General features: G+C 35.2%; 1 protein-coding gene across 14 annotated transcripts in view; it reads left to right on the top strand.

The window, feature by feature from the left end:
- The window catches only part of TANC2 (tetratricopeptide repeat, ankyrin repeat and coiled-coil containing 2), a 353,239-nt gene that overhangs the window by 149,831 nt on the left and 179,984 nt on the right, over nucleotides 1-23,424 (top strand). For 2 of the 14 annotated variants that reach the window (XM_027624914.2, XM_027624915.2), the window contains exon 1: nucleotides 1,264-1,747. The exons of 11 other annotated variants lie outside the window; for them this stretch is intronic. Coding sequence is in view for 1 of the 3 variants with exons in the window: in XM_027624913.2 (XP_027480714.1) it covers nucleotides 1,662-1,668 (7 nt within the window). In the remaining 2 variants the exon portion in view is untranslated. Of the gene's footprint in view, nucleotides 1-1,263; nucleotides 1,748-23,424 lie in introns of those variants that run through there. One more of the 14 variants, XM_027624913.2, reaches the window with a different exon arrangement.

Raw genomic sequence — 23,424 nt, forward strand, 5'->3', positions numbered from 1 at the left:
AATCTGTAACTAACAAATATATAACTATACCAGAATTATTATACTGGCAATGCTGCCCACATAAGAACATTGTAATAAATGTTTTACCTAATTGTTTTGCTTTATTTTACATCTTAACATTTCATTAAATACACTGTGCTGGGAAGGAAGCATGCATCCATATGATACAGAACAATTTCATGTAGAATTGCCCTATCTAAGTAAATGGATAACACCAGTGGATCATGCTCCAGAAGCCTAATGAAGCTTGGCTCAGAGCTACATCTAAAGTACTGCAGGGAAAGTAACATAACCACTGCTCAATTCATGCATTGACACTTTCCCTAGTTTTCTCCTTCCACGATTCTTTTTTGACACTCCTTCTGTCCACTGGAAGGGAAGGGACTCTTCTGGATTCCTAGATTCTCACAGGAGAATCTGTCACGAGAAAGGTTCTCCAGGGCCAGTAGGGAAAGGCCTCCAGAAGCATGGGGTAGAACAGTAACCCTGTCTCACCAGTGATTGATAAAGGGATTTCCTTGATCATAAGTAAAGGCTATGGGCATTTTCAGGGAGTAGTGTCTTTTGAATCTTTCTGCTTCTAGAAGGAATATAGGAGGTAGTCTGCCTATTTTTGAAATTAATATCATTGCTACCATATCAGTCAGTTGATGGTTCTCTAGTTTTGGTGTCTTTGAAGCTACCATCTGAATGAAAGACATTTAGTCAAGTTTTTAGTATCTCTAACTGTTTAAAAATAAATTTTCTGCTATCACATTCTAGACAGTTCTTTACTTATCACTGTCTGATTTTACCATTTAACCCAGAAAATTATGAAGATACCACAGGCACATGTTAGCTTAATAAAGTGTTATTAATCTTTTTAGTTACCACGGTATGTGGTTTTTTTTTTTATTTGGTGTCTACTTAGTTACTGTATTTTGCAATATTTATTCACACACTTCTGACTTAGGAATTCAGAACAGAAAAATCTGAGGAGGAATTAGTAAGAGAGGGGTTAGCTTTAAGGCATGAGGAGCTTACAGCTTTTTAATATAAATTGTTCCCAGAATCCATGTCACAGCTCCTTATATGGTGCTGCTTTCCCCCACCCCTCGGTTGCTATGACAACAGCAGCACTGCACCATTCATCAGCTCTGGACCTGGGCTGCATTGCTAGCCTTCCGTGTTACTCCTGAATGTTAAGAACATACGTGAATCATTCACTATGTTAATGCTGCGCCATTAGAAACCTAAGAACCAGTTTTTCCAGCAGTTTGCTCTAACAGAAGGGTAAACTAAACTGCGCCACAGAGAAAAATTATATAAAAGCATTTCTTTTTTTTCCTGAGAGAATCATACAATCTATATTTGCTGCAGTATTCTGAGAGGATAAGCTTCTGTCAGGCAATCTCATGAAAAGAGCTCGCCTGTGTAATCTTTCTTGAAATCATTAGTTGTTCAAAACAAATCACATGCATCTCTGGATATAAAAAGAAGCAGGTGATGTTGTTAGGGGTTCTAAACTCCTTTGGGAGCATCACTTGTGCTTTGGGACCATAATCAACATCTGCTGTAAGAAGTATCACCTGTAATGCACAGTAAGTTCTGGGCAGTGTGAAGAGCTGGCTGGAGAAGATTAAAGTGTGGATCGTTACTGACGTGTCAGATCTGATAACAACATGACCAGTGAGTAAGAAGAAGCCTTTCAGATTTTCAAGAGAAAAACTATGTAGTATTGACTAATGAGGAAGAAAAACTAAAGCCTGTGAGTATGATGAGTAGAGTGTTTGTGTGTTACATGGATTTCTGAGATCTAAGGCCTACTTTGAGCTTTGTAAAAAACGAAATGCAACCTAGGAGAAGTTGACACTGTTTTTTAGGGAATCCATTAAGAAATGTCATTAGGCACATTTATTTAATTTTTAAGTGTGTGTTCTTTTACTCTGTGTATATATGGATCTTTTAAAATAGTTTCATATGTTAAAAAATATTTCACTGTGAAGAAAGATACTAATTTTTTAATGTAAATGTGATGATTAGGTTCCTTTTTTTGTTAGATTGTGATTCCAGAATAGATTTCTACTCCCTTATAAGTAAAATACATTAAAAAAAAAAAAAAAAAGGAATGGTATGGGAACCTAGAATTGTTTAAGCCTGCTTCCTTAATACATCAAATCTTTCTTATTTCATTAACGGAGTACTTACAAATGGATATTCTTGCACAGTTTAAGGATTTTTTTTTTAAGTTGACATCACTTGCTAGTTATGTTGATTTATATTGTCTATTTTCCCAATTGAGAAAGGTAAATTATTTACCATTCTTGTATTTTTTGGCCATTTAGTAATTATCAATTTAAGGCAAATTGAATTTATAGGTTGATTCTTCTCACAAGACTCAGTCTTCTGGCTCTTAATTCTTTTCCCCTTTTAGTTCTTCAGCTAACCATGGTAACTTAGAAATGTGCTAAAAGTAGGAACTTTGGCTTTCAAAATTAGAATATTTAGACTGATGTTCACCTACCTCACAAAAGAAAAAGGCATTTCATCTGGGTTTATACTTTCAGTTAGTTATCTTCCTGAATTACCCATCTTAAATGCATGTTGTTCAGAGAAGATATACTATAGGGAAATAACTGTTCCTTTAATTTGCACAATTGGGGGGAAAAAGATTTTCGTTCTTTGTTGTTACTTCATTTTGATTTATATTCCTTCTTCCATTTTTGAGATTTTTGCCTATGGGTCTATACATATGATTTTGTACAATGTTTAAAAAACCTTTAAATAGGGAGAATTAATATATTAAAGAATAATGAAAGTACTAATCACTTACACTTACTTTCATATCTGTCTTTAATAAAAGGATTTTACTTTTATTTGAAAGCCTTTAATTAAGAGATTAAGTAAATTGAATAGTCACACTTTAACCATTGCCGTGTAAGAAAATAGGGATTTTGAATTGTATGTATATTTAGTAACGGTGTACATTGTAAGTTGACACTCTTTTATGACTCCTCACAAACATATATATACAAAGGACTTTGTATTCCATTATCTCTGAAGCCATAATTCTTATTAATTATAACAAAGACTAATTTGGGCACTTTTTAACAAGGGTAGTATTTTTAATAACATAGTTATTTATTTTAAAGTAACCTTTCTTGGTATATCCTGTGATACTTTTTTCTGTTTGGGGCCTTGCCCAATGGATATATTCCAGAAAGGTTGTATATAAGCATATTTGTTTGTTTGTAAAGTGTCTAAATTAAAATCTACCCATGAAGCTGCCTATTTTGAGAGATTCTGCAGTAAGTTAATTTGGTGAATCTATATATCATGTACTAGGTTTTCTTTAAGAGCCATCTGTTTTTTTTTTCAGTATATAAAGATTCAAATTACAGATTTAACAGGCAGCACGCTATGAAAAAAATTAAGCCTCATGCTTTGGATTTATAGTTTAACCCCTCAGTTTCAAAATCTTCAGGTTTACTTTCTGAAATCCTTTGAAGTCTTTTCAGTATTATTCTATAACAGATAACTGCCTAAAATCTTAAATTGATAGTAGGCATTGCTTTTATTTGGGAGGAAATGTGCTAGTAATTAAATAATATATAAAATTTATAAATATAAAAGGCTTAAGTTTCTTCCCTGGTTTCCATTAACTGAAACTTAAATAGTCTAATAATACTTCTGGATATCTAGAAATTCATTAGTACCACTAAAATGGTTTTACAAGGAGATAGGTGCTTCTTTTATGTTAAGATCTATATTAAAATTTAAAATCTCACATTAGTGATAAATTATTTTGAAAGAATGATTCCTAGTTATTTCTTTTCTCATGGAAGTCAGCAGTCATCATATTTCTGTGATAAATGTATCTTCTTTATCACTCCAACATTATGTAATAAAATCTTTTAACCACTTGTCAGTGTTGCAGCTTAGGACATGTTAACCTCTCTGAAGTCTCCCTTCTATACCATTAATGAAATAATGCCTTTTTGCAGTGTCATTGCAGACATTGAGAAAGATACTATATGTAAAGGATTTAGTATAGGACTTAGCCCAAAGGAAACATTTTCTAAGTAATTCTCTTCCATACCCTTCCTCTCCACTGACCTACTTAAGTGGTTCTTGGGCTTTTCCTTGGGAGTACCTTTAGAACAGAGGAATTTGAATGCATACCAGAGGGGTGTGGGATGTAGCCTAAAGGGCTTACAAAAGCAAATGTGGGGGGCACCTGGCTGGTGCAGTCCTTTGAACGTCTGACTCTTGGTTTCACTCACGTTAGGTTGTGTCTCAGGTCACGAGATCCCGCTGCAAGGTCTGCCCACATTGGCGCCCCCCCCCCCCCCCGCCAGGGCAGAGTCCGCTTGGAATTCTCTCTCCCTCTCCCTCCGCCCCTCCCACTTGTTCTCTTTCTCTGTGTGTCTCTCTCTCAAAATAAATGGATAAATCTTTAAAAACAAACAAAAAGCAAATGTGGAAATTTCCTGAAACTCATGTTTTTTTCTTTTAAAATAGTCTGCATTCTACATTTTTTATCATAGAAAATGTTTTACAAAAAACTCACTCTTCAGGAAAACATGCCACATTTCTTCCTATTAACATGCATGCCCCCAACACATTACTACCTATGTCTATTAATTTCTAAATGTAAGACATACTACTTAGATCTCTTGGCCTGGGTATCATTTTTAGAACATAAAGATCATGAAATAAAAGCATGTATTTCTCTGAAGAAAAAAGATTGAAAATGAACGATGAAAAATGAATCTGGTTAAAGCTGAAAACATACTCATTTCAAAAGAGTGAGTAGTGGTTTGGAGCTGGGTCAAGCTGTAGTGAGATGAGAAAGGAATACCAAGTCAGAAATAAAGAGAAATGATAACGGAGAAACTAATAGTTTAGCATTTTTAAAGCTGTGAGAAGTCCTTCAATAAAGGAACCTATTTGCCTGTTTAAGCTCGCACCTCTAAAACTTAATTTGACAACAGATCCCCTTTACACAACTCCAGCAAAATCATGAGAGGTAAGCATTCCAAGGAGCATACTTAGTGAAATAAATGACTGAAGGAAGTTATGTCATTTAGAAGGAAAGAAGAATGGGTAACTGTACAGAACAAAGTTTGGCAGCAATCATTTTGGCACTGCAGGTGATTATGGAAAAGTTACATTTTACTCAAATTCCTCCCCAAAATTGTGCTTTAACATTTTAAAGAATAGTATTATTTATTTATTTATTTATTTTTAATGGGAGGAGAGATCATGTAGATTAGCAAGTGAAATGAGAAAGTGACTTGAGTAAATACTTGAAACAAGAGTGTACAGGAGACATTCAAGTGGTAGACAGGTCGGTTTGTCTGGAATGGGGGTATTATGAAGGATGCGCTGGAAGAAGATACCAGGATTGGATTGAGGAGGTCTTTGGGGTGATGGTAAAGTAAGATGGTAGCAGTGGAAAAGGTTCAAGGAGAGAAAGGTTTTAAGAAATAAGAAAATTGGTGATTGACTAGTTCTAAGATACAGGGATGTGGGATATCTGTCAAAGATGATGCCAAGACTTGAAGAATGGGACTTGATGGCCTCACCAATAGGAATAGAGGGACTAAGACAAGCGGTTTTGGAAGAATCAGGCACCTTGAGTGAGTTCAAGGTGACTGCAGAATACCAGAGTGGAAATTGTGGTTGCAACACTTTAAAAAGAAGATTTTAAGATATAAATGTGTAAGTTATATCCATAGAGAGTAGTTAAAACTTGAAAAGTAGGGGGGGCAAAATCTCTTGAAAATGAGAGTAGAGGGGCGCCTGGGTGGTTCAGCTGGTTAAGTGTCTGCCTTCGCTTGGCTCAGGTCATGATCTCGGGGTCCTGGGATCAAGCCCCGCATTGGGATCCCTGCTCAGTGGGGAGACTGCTTCCCCCTCTCCCTCTGCCCCCTGTTCATGCTCTCTCTCTCACTCCTTCTCTTTATCTCAAATAAATAAATAAAATCTTTAAATTAAAAAAAAAATGAGAGTAGAACACATAAACAGAAAAGGTGAGAAATGAGTATTTCATGAGCATGTATCAGGCATTTTCACTTTAATTCACTTGATTTTTTTCAATAGCAGTTTGAATTATTATGGCCCTGATCTTACAGATTAAGAAGATAAGACCTAAGCAGGTTAACCATTAAGCAATTTAAGCATAAGAGATCAGGATTCCAACTTAGGTCTTTTTCTAACTTCAGTACGTACTCTCAGGGGTCAAGAAGTAAATCTTAAGGAATATCCACTTACTAGACCAAAAGGGGAAAACCCATGTTAAAAGACAGATGAGATGAATAAGGAGCAGTCTGAAAGATCCTGGGAGAACCAAGGTGGGAAAACTATAATGGAAGCTGAAGTTTGAGGGGGTTTTAAAAAGTATATTTAATCACCATTTTCAAATTCACTTAGGGGTCAAGAATACAAATTCATATGGGAACATGAGTCTATTGTTAAGTGATTCCCCTTTTTGTTTTCTGGAACTGTAGAGATCACTCTTAGCTGCAGTCATCTGCATTAGACAAATAATTGTATTCTGTTTCTTTGAAGAGGAGAAAGGGAGAGAGGCTTCCTACAACAGGTGGGAATGGAAATGGGAGAAGGAAGAATCTAGAGAGAAATACACAGCTAAATACACTTCTTGGAGTTCTAGTTTTTCAGTGTCTTTAATATATAGTCACAAATAGGACCCTTTAAGACTTTTGAAGATAAAGTAAGTTTCTCTTCATTTAACATCACCCCAGTAAATTTCCCATTTTTTATTTTAACATAGTTGAAGTTATCCCTAAAGCAAGATGACTATTTTACATTAAATCCTGCGATATGATGTTCACATTCTGCCACATACTAGCTTTGTGATATTGGGTATGTTCTGTAACCTCTCTATTTCATTTCCCTCATCTGTGAAATAAGTACAACAGTTCCCATAGGGTTTGTAAGGATTAGATGTGTTTTTACAGGCAAAATGCTTTAAACAGCCTTTAATACATACTAAGTTACTCAGTAATAATAATTGATGACGATATTACTTATTGGCAATTCCAACACTTCATTTATCTCTTCCTGTACCTTTCTTTACTTTTCCAGTTTTTCCTTTGGTGATAAGGGGAACTGTTTTTACTCCATCTTGTTAGTTATTGAAGTGAGCAGAGAGTAAAGCTTTGATCAGATCTAAAGCATGCTTGGATTTAGAAAACATCTTGCTGTCCCTAGTGGTGGGTACTAGTGTGGACTTTTCCTGGAACTGTTACGGATCATTAATGTTCAAAGTATTTCAGTGTGAATTTATATTACTTCCAGTAGAAATTGGTTTCGTATTCAAACTAAAACAATTGGTAAGTGTACAATTTCCTCTTCCTTGTTTGAAAGAGCCTCCTTCCCTGAAAGTATGAACAAACAATTTTATTAATATGATATAATGAGAAGCTTAGAATTGTGGTAAAATTGTACATTCAGTACAGAGTGGGCTTTTTATGTTAGCATTTATGAGAAATACAAGTTTTAAATATTTAGCAATATAGTTTAGCGTAAAAGGCTATATAACATAGTTTGTGGACTCTGGAACCAGACTGCCTACATTTGAATCCTGACTGACACTCACTAGTCCTTGGGCAAGTAATTGAAACTCTCTGTGCCTCAGTTTCCTCATCTATAAAAAAACAGGTCAATAGTATCTACTTCATATAGTTGTTGTGAGGATTAAATGAGTAAAATACTTTGAACAGTTTCAGATCAAAATTACCCAATTGTTAACTTTTATTGTGATTTAGATGTAATTTAGGTCTTGTTTCTTTACAAGGCAGAAATGGTATTTATCCTTTTTATTAACTATATTCCCAGTCTTTAGCACAATGCCTGGAATACAGTAGATAGTCATAGTAGATGAGACATTCTGAGCTTACCTGGGGCTTCAGTAATATTCTTGCTTGAATACCTTCAGCAAAGCAGGCCAAAGCAGATAACCCTTGTACAATGTGAAATGCTTTTGCTCATTAAGGTCTTATTTAGGTGAAGTCTTGAAGGTGCCTGACTCACCATTTTGTTTATTGATCAGATCTGTGATGGTAAACACTTTTAAACTGAGGTTAGAAGTCAGTATGACAAATTAGTCAGGCTCTTCCTCCCCTCCCTGAGTCTCAGCATTCTCTGACGATATTATAGTGCCTAGAAAAGGAAGAAATAGCTTTCGTCATGCCAATTTTAACCCAGTTTAAGAACTTCCTACAGAAAAGTTGCTCTGATGTATGAGGATAACTTACCTACCTAAATTCAAGGCTGGGGGCCTACTACAGTTCTAAGTCTCTCATTTTTAAGTACCAGGAAAGGTCAGGTTGGTTTGGCAAAACTGAGATTAAGAACTGCTATTTTTTCCTTTTTCTCACCACTAGGTCTTCTCTATTGTGTTGTGAATTCTCTTTATTGTACTAATATTTTCTGCTCTTCCTCTTTCTGGGGATAAATCAATGCTTTAATGAACAGTCTTTGCAGCTATGTTAGTATCTAGTCTGTTTAGCTTAGATTATTTTAAACTATGAGCTACCTCTTCTACTTCTAACTTAATTTTATTTTGATTTTAATTATATAATTTTTCCTAGATTATGCCTTGGATTTTGAAAAGACTTTTTTTTTTCGTCAATGTTAATCTGTCTGAGGTAGTTTTGTTTTATATTTCTAGTATTGCTTTTGACACTTTACTTCTCAAATAGTTTATTGTTAAGAATATGGTTAGTAGAGAAGTGGAGTAAGTCGGAGGGGGAGACGAACCATGAGAGATGTTGGACTCTGAAAAACAAACTGAGGGTTCTAGAGGGGAGGAGGGTAGGGGGATGGGTTAGCCTGGTGATGGGTATTAAAGAGGGCACATTCTGCATGGAGCACTGGGTGTTATGAACAAACAATGAATCATGGAACACTACATCAAAAACTAATAATGTAATATATGGTGATTAACATAACAATAAAAAAATTAAAAAAAAAAGAATATGGTTAGTAGAGCACCAGGTATTCTTTGGAAGTGTTGAATCACTAAGTTGTATATGTGAAACTAATGTTGTACTGTATGTTAACTAACTGGAATTTAAGTAAAAACTTTAAAAAAAAGAATGTAGTCAGTAGAACATCAGATAACTCCCTTTTATGGAAATCTATTCATTGCTTTTAATGCCCATCACTGTTGAGGTCATCTCTGTCCTTTTAATTATGGACACTGGCTCTCATCAGTCACCATAGTGGATTGGCAGGATTTTATACCCTGTGTTTTATTTCCAAATCTAAATCTTGGTAATTGGTGCCTTGCAGGCATCTTGTTATCTGAAGATGTTCGGTTAGGCTTTTGAGTCCAGTCTTACATTCTCGGCTGCATTCTGCATGTAACTGTGCCCTAGGCAGGATGTGTTAGCTCTGCTAGTAATAGAAGCTTTCTTAACTGACCTTCACTTAACTACTTGCACGATTAATTAATGTTCTCCGTTCCCTTTTTGACATTCCCTGACTGTTGTTAGGATAAGATGGTTATTACAGGCCAGTTGGCCACCTTCTGATTTACCCAGGTACTTCTGTTATCCATGGTGGCATGTGCTTACTGAGAGACAGTTAAATTACTGCCCATTTTACTTCTTATTATGATCATATAACTAAAATTTATATTAATTAACTAATGAAATATAAATGCAACAAGGAGGGCATTTATAAAGATACTGTTTCTAGGAAAACTTTTTTAAAAGTTTTGGAAAAAAATCAAAATGTCAGCAAAGGTAATTTGCTAAAAAAAAAATGCTGTAATGAATTAGGGTGAACACTGAGGGGGATAAGATTGATGGTGTTTAAGGATATAAACTTGTAACAAGTAGTAAATAAGCCATAGAGATCTAATGTACAATATTGAATATCAACAATATTGTTGAACGAGTATCAACAATAATATTTATCAACATGAATATCAACAATACATAATTATGTATGTGACAAATATTGCTACATCAGCAATCATATTACAATATCTAAATGTATCAGTAACATGGTATACACTTTATACAATGTTACATGTCAAATTTATTCAATTAAAAACACTTAAAAAATCCATCTGTACTTAGGTGTCTAAATTTGTTTTATTTTAAAGAAAAATGAATACACTATACATTTTAGCATAGTTTATGTCAGAAAGAAAAACTGGAATTCATGGTCAAACAGAAAGGCCTTGGCTTCACATCAGAAGTTTGGTGAATAAAGGTACATTTATATTTTAAGTTAAAAAGAGTTTCATATATGTATCATTTTTGTCTTTCCCCACTTCTATCAAATTTTTAAAAACCGATCAACTATTAGTTCCTATCAGTGTAGGATATGAGGACTTCCAGTATATATTACCATCATATTTTTCTATAGCCCTGACCACGTTTGGGAGAATCATGAGAAGAGCCATAGATTAGTGTGGAATAGATGTGTGAATTCCGGTCTTATCTGTATAGGACTAAGGCCCAGGTTTAATTTTAAGTGAAAATTTGTGTTTAGTAACATGTCACTCCTATCATTGAGCCTAAATACCATCTGTCAAACTAGAGAGCCATGTAAAAAGAGTATTCTCTACCTTTGGGTAGAAGTGCATACTTCAAGGTAGTTTACAGAAGTAGTTAAGTTCCTGGACTTTGTTGTCGGACATACAAAGTTCAGTTTCCAGCATTACCACTCATCAGCTATGGGACTTTTTATAAGTTATTCATACTTTTCCAGTTTCAATTTCATTGTTTATAAAATGTGCATAATAAGTAACTGCCTCATAAAAACGTTAATAGGATAAACAAACAATGTATGTCAAGTGCCTAGTATTGTATATAGCAAGCATCGTATATTACCTATGCTTATCCTGTTAGAATATGCTCACAGTTAGACATTCAAACTTTTAGATGATCTTTGTTATTAATAGTATAAATAATGTTGAAAGCTCGTATAAAAATATGTGCTAGAGCTACTAAATCTGAAGTAGACCTATGTACAGAAACACATAGCAACAACTAAGAACAGGAGAGTTAGCGTTCTATCTACCTGTTGTTATAAGTCCAATTAAATTGAAAAAATAAATTATAGTCACCACCTTCTATTTCCCTTATGGTAATCCTGTTATATGTCTACATAATTACAAAATAGGAAATAAAATCTGGAAAGCTATTTATATTTCTCTTTCAGTATTTAATTATTTCTTTCCTCTTAGCCAAATGTTTTTCTCATTAGGTAGCACCATAAAAGATTTATTATCTTTTGTTAGCTGTTTGTTAATTCCTTTCCTAAAAGGAGTCAGAACTGACAATTATTTTATAAATCTGTTAATTTACTGTTTACATTTCAGGGGACATGGTCTAACCTGACTTATAATTGAATCTGTACAATAATAAAATGTTTTACTATGGGTGTTATTACCAAACAATTCTACATATCTTTATTAAGAGAAAAATAGTTTTTTCTGCCATGAGGCTTCCCTGAGAATTTGAGCTCTGATTTAGTACAGTTGAAATTATATTAAAGCACTAAATTCAAAACTACTTGTTGTAATATACACACTTCACTGCAGCTTACATTGATATGTACAAACCCCACTAAAATCTATAATTAATATATCAGTTTATTTTTCAGGAATCTAAAAACAAAACATTAACTTTTTATTCCTTCAAAGTAGTGGGAAAATGAATGTATCAAAGTTTATAAGATTCAGACAACATCAATGAAGAATAACCCTCAGGAGGTTAAAACTAAGAAACATGGAGTAGATCAGAAGACGCAAAGTACTGACTAGAATTTAAAAACCCAGGAAAGGTTTTTCAAGAATTGTGACTAAATAGAGTTTATTTAAAAGAAAATAGCTCTAACCAAACTGCGCTGGAATATGTTATGTTATAGCAGTAGGACTAGAAGACTGATTCTCCACCATGCTTTTTTAGCTCATAGCAGTTTGATAAAGTAAAATGTTTAAAAGCAAGAAGAATGTAATTACTGCTATGTAATGTGCAGATTAAAATTGGTCATAATAGAGATCTAGACTAAAAAGATTGCCACGTAGAAAGTCTACAGCTATAATGGCTGAGGATACATAACATAAAAGCTGTTGGGGAAAAGGAAAATACCAGAATCATTTGTTGAGTGGTTATATGTTTTGGTTTTTCTTGCTCAACACTCCTTCTCCACCCCATGAAAAAGGGGAGGGGGGACTAAATGTATATCTCTTACCAAATATCACATCATCATTACTTTTTCAAGAAAATTTCTTTGTTTTGCTTTTTTTCTGTTTGCATCAGTTGTATAGATTTGTATGTGAATTGGTTTTCATCACAGGACTGATACAAATATACAGTATTAATGGATGTTCAAATCAAGTGTAAACCACTTTCAAGACTTTTTCTATGATATTATTTCATAGCTTTTAAATTCTGAAGGAACTTTGGAGATCATCTGGACTGGTGAGTTCAGAGTATGGTCTATGGACTAGCACCATCAGCATCACCTGGAAACTTTTTGGAAGCGCAGATTCTCGGGCCCCACACCAAACTACTGTATCAGAAACTGTGAGGATGGAGTCCACCAGTCTGTGTTTTAACAAGCCCTCTAAGTGATTCTGATGCATGCTAAAGTTTGACATTTACTTATCTAGACAACCCAGCTTCTTAGGAAGGTATTTTTCACCAGACTGTTTCAAATAGAATTACACACTACTTGCTTTTGAGATCAGTTGGAAAGGGAACTCTTCTTTGCAGGCAGTAGGTGCCTTTGTATTATATCTAGAACAAAATGGCTATTCTACGTGTGTTAGGCTGCCTGGCTATTCTCTTTGTAGTTGAACAGCCTGGATATAAAGTTTTGGGACAACAAACTACTCTTTGGGGCCAGGGTTGCACATCAAGTTGGCTATAAGATGGACTTGCCGTAAGGAAGAACTGCAAAACTCTTAAATACTTGAGCCAGCTTTACTTTAGAATTGGTAGAGAATAAGTGGATTGGCCAGATTTCCCATAGAAAAGAAACAGAGACATATCAGTATTTCCATAGGAGTAGTAGAGACTTAGGTGATTACCACTGCCATTTATTAGACTCCAGTAAGCCTCTTAAAGCAGAAGGTTTGGCAGTTCTTTCATGGTGAATGCCTCAGGATGGCCCATTATCACTGTAGCTGATTTTATTCTTTCTTGTCTCAAAGAAAGGAAGAGAACCAAATATTAGAAGCTTTAAAAAGGCAAGGCTGTTGGGAAGAGTGTCACATTTATTTTTCTATCTTTTTTCATTCTCTCTGTACCCTACAGATTTTTTTCAGAGTTATCCAGAGATTAATATAATTTTTAAATGGGTACTTATTCTATTTTAGTACACCTAGTAATACAGATTGTGCTATGAAAATGGTACTATAACTTGCTCTTTAAAAGTTCTGTTACTATTTGAGAATAAGATAAAAGTGACTTTCTGGTAATGTTTATTGTTAATAGTTACACTCAAACTACACTGACTATTTATGGTAGAGATCAGCAAACTTTTTCTTAAACAGATAATTTAGGCTTTGTTGGCTAACAGGTAGAATCAAGAATATTATGTAGGTATTTATACAACCACTTAAAATGTAACTGTTTAAAAGTTTAAAAGCCATTCTTAGCTCACGGGTCATAAAAAGGTGGATGGCCAGATTTGACCCACAAGCCACATGACTTATGATATAGAAAGGATCCTTAGATATTTACCCTTCACATTTTGAGGTTGTGTATGTCAGTGATTATGTCATATATTAATTATGTGATTCCACATAATATGGTTACATAATAAATTTGATCATTAAATTCTTTTTCACCAGAATATTTTAAAAACATAAACATTAGTCCTTCTTCAAATAAATTACCAAGCATTCTAAATTATAGATTTAATTTCATGATATTTTACATTAATGGGAAATAAGGGAAATGGGTTCTTGGAGGCCCTTCAAGATAACTTTTGAATACTGTGAAAGTATTATAGAAATATATGTAAGTTTACATCAATTCATAAATAAGAAACTCTTCAGAAATTTGCTAGTGAGAGAAGGGGAAAAAAAGAAAATACATAATTCGAAGAGAAACTAGTTGTGTTTTAATGAATATGTATAAAATTCAGCTGTTTGGAATCATGGAGTATTCAGAATTTCAGAACCTAAGTTACAGGATCTTGTCGCATAGGAGAGAGATTTGGGAGACTATTCTTTGTAGCATTTTGGAAAAATAACCCATCGTGAACCATTTTCTTCATGCAAACAGGATAGAGACAAAATATGCATGAATAGGACACTGGGGCTAGACCTAACCATAAGTCACGAAAAGAAGTCTAGTTACTTGAGAAGAATGTGCTATTAGAAGACCTGCCTACCGTTCCTTCTTCTAGGTGATCTGATACATTCCTATGTCTTGAAAATATCTCTATGCTGATGTCAGGAACTCAGAACTCTCTTATGAGCTCCCGATTATTAACCAGTAAATCCGGCTGTCTTGTTGACAGCTCTGTACAGATCTTGTAGAGGACTAGGTATTGAGGAAGAGAAAAAGCAAATTTTGATGCCTATTATAATGTCTTGCCTGTTAAAGTTACCCAATAAAAACTGAATGTTTTAAATTTTTTTAAAGGGAGAAACTGTTGTTTCCTAATAGTTTTATGTGTGTGTGTATGTGTTTTTTTAAGATTTTATTTATTTATTTGGCAGAGACACAGCGAGAGAGGGAACACAAGCAGGGGGAGTGGGAGAGGGAGAAGCAGGCTTCCCGCAGAGCAGGGAGCCCGATGCGGGGCTCGATCCCAGGACCCTGGGATCATGACCTGAGCTGAAGGCAGACACTTAATGACTGAGCCACCCAGGCGCCCCTATGTGTGTTTGTTTTAATGAAAGTATAATACATGATTTTTTTTTTTTGTTTAAATCAAAGTGGGAGCGCCTGGGTGGCACAGTCAAGTTAAGCGTCCAACTTGGTTTCAGCTCAGATCATGATCTCAGGGTCCTGAGATCCAGCCCTATGTCGGGTTCTATGCTCAGCGTGGAGTCTGCTTAAGGTTCTTTCTCTCCCTCTCCCCCACCTCCCTGTGAACACTCTGTCTTTCTCTCAACCTTAAATAAGCGAATCTTAAAAAAAAATTTAAAAAGTAAAAAATCAAAGTGTACGGAAAGGCTTGAAATGAAAAGCTACCATCCCTAGCCTCACCCTTTCTCCCTCCTAATTCTACTCCCCTAGGAGACAATCACTTAAAGGCTTTTGGCTATTTCTTTTGGTAGTTGTGTCCACATCTTTAGTTAACATGCTTCTGCTGACATTTCTTGATTGATCAGTTTTAAAACATCTAATGAAACAGCTTATTTGCAGTGCTCCCACTTTTCCTCCCAACATAATTATGTCACTGTTTTTTTTGTTTTATTGATTATAGCAGTAAATGATTTATTTTTTATTTCCATATTTCTTGTCCCATTAGGTAAAAGACACTATTTCTTGATTTCCAATTTGTAAGATGTTAGCACCCCTGCCCTACCCATCCCTCTTCCCAATTCCTAAATTCTATCATCTGTAATTTATGGTTCAAAGGCTTGATCGTGTTTACATTCTGCTCTATAATCATAATTAAGTCATTTGTGCTTTATCTCTAGATTAATTTTAGAACTTGAAAATCAATATAAATGTTTTTCTGATTATGTAAATATTGTTACCTGCAGGGACAGGTCATGTGCTATGACTACATCTTTCCTATATCATTGTTTTTCCTGTAGTTTCTAATTATGTTTATTGTACTGCCAATATTTTTCAAACTCTTCACCATATATGATAACAGATCCTTTTTTCTTTTTTTTTTTAAGATTTTATTTATTTATTTGAGAGAGAGACAGAGAGTATGAGCAGGGGAGGGAGGCAGAAGCAGAGGGAGAAGCAGACTCCCTGCTGAGCTGGGAGCCCGACGTGGGGTCCGATCCCAGGATCCTGGGATCAGGACCTGAGCTGAAGGCAGACGCTTAACCATCTGAGCCACCCAGGTGCCCCTCGTTTTTTCTTTTCACCAGTAACCTTCCGAGTGTCTTTCAGACTCCTCTACCCAACTGGACTGGTTACTGTCTAGACTTAAAGTTCTGTTATGCTCCTGTATCTTAGCTGTTTTGCTTTCTTGGTTGATTATCCCATTTTCTGGATCCCAAATATTTCTCTTTCTTGGTTTATTCACTCTTTTGCTGTACCATTCCTTCAAGCAACTTCTCAAGAAGTGATGTGTAGGAATTCAATTTGTAAGTTCTTAGACATCTGAAAATGTTTTTATTTTCCTACCACACTTGATATAAAATGTAGAACCTTTGGAACTGTGTAGATCTATTTGCACCTTCTGTCACCTTCATGCTATCGCTGTCATATGTCTCACATCTGCGTACATTTTAAATCTCACGAGGGTGTGTAAAACAGTCACATGTAGTGGAAAGAAATTAAGGGTAAAAGAACAGTCTTTTGCATTTACTCAGATTTTTACCATTTCTAATGCTCTTCATTATTTTCTAGCACTTATGTTTCCATGTGGTATCATTTTTCTTCACTCAGTAACCTTTAACATTTCATAGTATGCATCTGCTCTTGACACATTCTCTAAGTTCTTTATCTAAAAATCTTATTTGGGATGCCTGTGTGGCTCAGTTTGTTGAATGTCTGCCTTCAGCTCAGGTCATGATCCCAGGGTCTTGGTCTTGGGATTGAGCCCCATATCGGGCTCCCTGCTCAGTGGGGAGCCTGCTTCTCCCTCTCCGTCTGCCCCTCGCCCCCATTGATGCGTGCTCTCTCTCTCTCTCTCTCTCTCTCTCTCTCAAATAAATAGATAGATAAATAGATAAATAAATAAAATGTCTTGTTTTGCCTCTGTTCTTGATGTATATTTTCACTGGATATAGACTTCTCTGTTGATTTTTTTCCAAACCCCCCTCTCTCAGCTCTTTAGGGATGTCACTTTATTGTCTTTTGGCCTCCACAGTTTCTGATGAGAAGTTAGACATCATTCAAATTGTTGGCCTTTGTATGTAATATCTTGTTTTTCTCTGGCTGCCTTCAAAATTTTCTCTTTTTTTTTTTCTTTTCAGCAGTTTGACTATGATGAGCCTAATGTGTTTCTGTTCATAAATATCCTGGACTCCTTGATTATGAAAACTTATGTCTTTTACAGATTTGAGATATTTAGCCAATATTTCTTGAAGCATTTTATCTGCCTCATTTTCTCTTCTTCTGAGACTCTAATTACATATATGTTAGACCTTTGGATATCATCTCACAGATCCTGAGGTATTTTTTTGTTTGTTTTGTTTTGTTTTTTGTATTTAATCCTTGTTCTCTGTGGTCTTCAGATTGGGTAATTTTCATTCTTTGTCTTCAAATTCACTGACTCATTTTAAACTTTTCAGTTTACTATATACTATTTGTGTGTGTGTGTGCATGTGTGTGTGTGTATACTAGCATTTAAATTGTCATATTTAAACATTTAAATATGCTGTTAAACCCATCCAGTGACTTTTTATCTTAGCTATTACGTTTTTCAATTCTAGAATTTGCATTTGGTTCTTTTTTTTTTTTTTTTTACAGTTTCTGTTTCTCTGGTGAGATTTCCTTGCCTTTTTTTTTATTAAGAATATATTCCTTTACCTCTCTGAAAATAGTTGTAATAGCTGCTTTAAATTTCTTACCTGCTGATTACAATATCTAGAGTGTTACAGTGTTGGTCTCCATCTTTTTTCTTGATGGTGGGTCATATTTTCCCGGTTCTTCATGTGATGAGTAATTTTGTATCCTAAACATTTCATTTTGTAGACACTCTGGATTTTGTCATATTCCTTCAAAGAGCATTACCAGTTTTTCTTTTAGCAAGCAATTAGCTTGGTTTGATTTAATGGAAAAGTCTGTCTTTTGGGCATCAACTGAGTTCAGTTTAGTTGTATTAGACTTTGCCAGTCTGCCCCATGCAGTGCATGGTTCTGCCATCTGCCAGAGGTTTGAGCAGAGTTTATACACAGAATTTGGGCTACCTCCTACAGCTCTCTCTCTCTTTTCTGGAAATCCTCTTCCCTGTAACTTTGTAGTGACCTATTGCTGCAAGCTTTATCTTTTGATACTTCAGAGTGGAAGAACTATAGGTTTTCTCTTGGAGTTTTAATGACCCCATGCAGTGCTGTGGTTTGTTTTTAGTCCAGAAGCCAAAAATAACAAATAACAAAAAGAGAAACTCCTTTCAATCTTTTTTTTGCAGTTGTTAGCTCTCTTCCAGAATCTATTATGTTTAATCTCCAGGGCCTTGAGGTTAGTTGCTTTTTGTATTTTGTCCAGAGTTTAAAGTTAATCTGTGAGAGGGTCCATTTAGTAGAACCTTACTTGGTTGTTGAGATTTTCGTCTTTCATAATAATGAAAGTTTCTCAAGTTGTTTCTAATTATAGAACTATTTATGCATCGGGGAGCTGACATTTAGCTTTAGGACCCAATTTTATAAAAAATGACTTGGTGTTCTTTTCCTTACCACTTATTGTTCCATACTTAAATGTAATTCTGTTTTCTCTTTTCCATACCCCCCAGTGATGTACATTATTAAAATGACAGAAATCATATGGAAAATTTATAAACTCTTAAATTTGAGATTTACTTTTTGGCTTCTATTCCTCTTTACAAGCAACACTGCTTCTGCCTCCATCCAGCTGACAGAATTTTTTTTTTTTTTTCAAATCTTAAAGAAGTAATGTGGTGAATAGAATAATATGTTTTATTAGTTTAAGAACCAGGAGTGGGAAGAGACTTATGAAAACCCTAAGAAAAAAAAGACTTCTAAGCTTAAGTCAGTGTCTACTTTTGCATATTTATAGACCACCCTTTTATTAACATACAACCAAGAAGAGTAAAGCAAACTTTTTTTGTGTACTTAAGGAAAGTCAGAATAAAAATTTCTGCTTTTATCTCTAACTCAAAGACCTGCCTGGTAGAACAGTAGTTCTGTTCCTCTCATTAACCCTCTCTTCATGATTTACTTTCTACCTGAGTAGGCAACTCCTCTTTCCATAACGTGTCCTTGTCAGGAGTTAATCATCTTAAATTCTTCCCTATTCCTTCTCAGTCAGATGATCCCAAGGTTTCTGAGAGAAGAAAAACAACTTATCCTGTGATAAAGACTGGGAATTGTTGAGAGAGATTCTACGGTTAGAGGAATGCTGATTCTTTACCCGTGGTTAGTGGGTAGTGAAGTATTCTCTGTTGTGAGTTCTTTATTATAAGATTAGTAGCAACTGCACATTCCAAAAACAAGCCGAAAAGTTATTGGTCCTTCACACTCAATCTCTGAAAATGTCTCAGTAGTCATTTTTGTTCATGGGACAAAGACTTAATTTGTTTTTAATCTACCCTTGTAGAATTTCATTACAGTCTGGCACAATGTTTATGTTTATGCAGATCTTAGCAGTTTTCTGCCTCCCACATTGACTGCCTAGGATCTTTTTCAGTATACTTTCCTGAAATTTTAAAAAAGAAAGAGGGCGCCTGGGTGGCTCAGTTGGTTAAGCGACTGCCTTCGGCTCAGGTCATGATCCTGGAGTCCCGGGATCGAGTCCCGCATCGGGCTTCTTGCTCAGCGGGGAGTCTGCTTCTCCCTCTGACCCTCTTCCCTCTCATGCTTTCTATCTCTCATTCTCTCTCTCTCTCAAATAAATAAATAAAATCTTTAAAAAAATAAAATAAAATAAAATAAAAAAGAAAGAAAAGGGTTTTAATTTCCTTCCCTAATTATTAACTTTTCTCTTTCTCTGTTAGCCCTAGACCTTTTGGGTCTGCCTTGGAGAAATCCATTTGGAGTTCTCAGTAAATGACAGCTAACCATTATTTACATGCTTACTATCCAAGTTTCTTTTTCCTCTCAATTCTTAAGTGTATGTAAAACTTTTTTTTCCAAGGAATTTTATGTTATTGTACGTAGTCAGCATGTTTTCAGCCATTATTGAGAGCTGGTGCAAAATGGAAAACAGCATTATTTATCATTCTCAAAACACTGTTCTGAGATGATTATTCTACAGTCCTTGCCCTCAAAAAGTTTATATAATCTGGTAGGCTTTGATGATTCAGACAAAAATAATAGGGCATAATGGAATTTTTACTTAAAATTTATAATGTCAGAATCCTGCCTCCAATGTCCTATAACATACATACATACATACATTGATTGATTGATTGATTTAATGTAAGCCCCACACCCAGTGTGGAACTCAGTGCAGGGCTTAATCTCATGACTTTAAGATTAAGATCTGAGCGGAAATCAAGAGTCAGTTGCTTAACGGACTGAGCCACCCAGGTGCCCCTCTTATATAACATACTTTTAAATAATAGTTTGTAAAACATTCAGAAAGAAACTAATCACTAGTTTTCTCATATTATAAACGCCTCTTCTCCAACTTACAGTACCTTTCCCCATCATACATACGAGGAACTATATTAGTAGTACTCTTGGTATAATACATATTCCACTAAAGAGAATAACTTCATTAAATAGCAGCTGTCCTTTTCGGTGCAGGGAGAAAGGGAGACAGAACTGAGGCAAGAAGTGTGAGTAGATTGCTTCTTGCAATCTGACATCATAAATCATTCCCTCTAGATGCCAAACATTCTGATCAGCATCTTGAAATTTACTTTGTACATCTTCATGTCCCTCCATTACCTATCACATCATCACCATCATCATCATATACTAATAACCACAACAACATCTAGTAGTGAGCACATTCTATGTGCAAAGCCTATGCTAATTGCTTTACAAAGATGAGTTTATTTAAATTTTTATAATATCCTTGAGAGGCTAAGTAGCATATTATTATGATTACATAGGCCACTTAGTTTAGAGATATACAAAGCATCTATTGTGTGCACTGTGGTTGATCCATGAATCTAAGATCCATATTTTAGTTCCTGTTCCAGGGATAGCTCAGTCTGTGGCCTTGAGTAGCACATTATGCTTCAGCTTACTATTTCCAAAGGATAATAAATTTATTTTATTTTATTTTATTTATTTATTTGACAGAGACACAGCAAGAGAGGGAACACAGCAGGGGGAGTGGGAGAGGGAGAGGCTCCCCGCTGAGCAGGGAGCTCGATGCGGGGTTCGATCCCAGGACCCTGAGATCATGACCCGAGCGGAAGGCAGACGCTTATCGACTGAGCCACCCAGGTGCCCCAAGGATAATAAATTTTAATACCTTCTTTTTTTTAGCCTTGTCTAAATTACTCTTTAAACGTAATCATAACAGTTCTGAGAGAGAGATTGTGGCCCACGTTTTAAAGATGCAGAATCCAGACTTGGAAAAGTTGGATAATTTGTTGAAGACCACATAAAACAGGCAGTGTGATGCAAGTCTCACTTGAAAGCCCTTTCTTTTAATCATTGTATTCTTTATCCTACTGTATCTTCCCCTTATTTTCTCATAAATGTAGATGAGAAGATATGAATTATAGATGTAATATTTCTGTCTTAAAGGTGCTAAAAAAGATATTTTTTTCCCTCTAATTTAGGAGAAATGGTATAGCATATTCAGGAATTTTTGGAACATTTACAAGTACGTCTAACCTCATGCCTTACAGTCATACCACATATCTGCTCTGTGTTATGGTATAAATTGTATATATAAATATGTTATATTTTTAGTTACATTTTACATTTTGAGACATTTTACATTTTGAGGAGGTGAGAGTCATTTAACAAGGAAAAAACTTGACTAATGACTAATATTCAAGTTCATATTAGTGGTGCAACTGTTCTCAAGCATCACAGGATCTCCCTTCATGTAAAATGTTGCTCAGTGAGTTCACTTGCCACTTTTAGGGTCTAAGTATTTAAAAGAGAAGTCAGGGCGCCTGGGTGGCTCAGTCAATTGAGCATCCAACTCTTGATTTCCGCTCAGGTCATGATCCCAGGGTCCCAAGATGGAGCCCCAAGCAGGCTCCCTGCTCAGTGGGGAGTCAGCTTGAGATTCTCTCTTTCACTCTCCCACGGCCCCTCCCCCTGCTTGCACTCTCTCTCTCCCTCTCTCTCTCAAATAAATAAATCTTTAAAAAAAAAGCAAAAGGAGAAGTCATTAGTCATTTTTAGCTGCTTTGTTGGCATTAATATTTTATATAAAAAATAAAATAATAAGAAGGGCCATAATGCTTTGAAACTTTAACAAGGGTAGGGCTCTGATCATTTTTAGTTCCATTATTTTTGCTTCTTTTATTTTCCAATCTTCCTATGATGAAACATGTTTCTGTAATATTTTAAATAGAGTTATATTTCACACCTACTTTAAAATTCAGAAGTTGACCTGACAGATATATAGAATTGCTTATATCAGTACACCAATAATCACACATAAGCCAACATATCCAAAATTTTGAAGTTTGGAACTCCTTTTTATATTATCAAAAACCTAGTGCTTCTTCGGATGTATGGAAATGAAATCTGATGTTGGGTTTTGAGTACTGTGTTGGCTTATTTAAAAGGCTTTTGTATATGCAAAGATACTAAAATAGGTAATTGAAATCTACACTGCCTTATTTTATCTCCTATACCCTGTCTTATGCCAGACACTGAAATAAAAAGATAACATTTTTGACAATGAGTTATAAGCTATAATAATTTGCCTTTTTCTTTGTAATAACCTGTATGGGTAAACAATAATTTAAATCCCAATTTCTTCTTGAATTGAGAATTTCTATTTAATTTATTCAAAATTGTATTGAAGTAATGTCTTGTAGGAACGTCCTAAAAGTTGTTGCAATGATTTTTGGAGTAACTGTTTCTTTGGCCCACCATGTTGTCTCTGCATTTGTTGCTTGTATGGTCTGTCTATATTTCAGTTTGTCTAGTATACCCTTTTGCATAGCACAACATAATTGCATGAAAATAGAAATTAGGTAGGATCAGACTTACTCTTGATTTAATTCAGATGCTTGAATTACCTTGGATCTGGTTTAGAATCACCTATTTTCTTAGGCCCTAAGCACTAAATGGATGAAGGACAAATAGATCATTTGTACCTCCAAAAATATACGGATAAACAGGAATAGTTCATTTAACAAATAATGGTATTTGTTCTGTACCCCGCACTATTATAAGTATTATAAGTATTGCTAAGGCTATACCAGTATATAAGACAGACAAAGGTTCTGCCTTTTGTTTGCTACATTGTGAATGGTAAACATCTGGAAAATGCAAATTAAAACAGGATGAGATACTTCTTCCCACTATGATGGAGTAACCAGTAGTGGATTTGCCCTCCCACTAGAAACAATTGTTTTCAGACATTGGACAGTTCACAGCATGGTAATATGATCCCTGAGAGGATGGGGGAGGAAACTAGGTGAACCCTGACTTTTTGCCTAAAGGTATTCTCTTGATGGTAGAGAACTCAGAGAGTCTTA

Source organism: Zalophus californianus, chromosome 16 (genome assembly GCF_009762305.2).
Source record: "Zalophus californianus isolate mZalCal1 chromosome 16, mZalCal1.pri.v2, whole genome shotgun sequence".
Taxonomy (NCBI): domain Eukaryota; kingdom Metazoa; phylum Chordata; class Mammalia; order Carnivora; family Otariidae; genus Zalophus; species Zalophus californianus.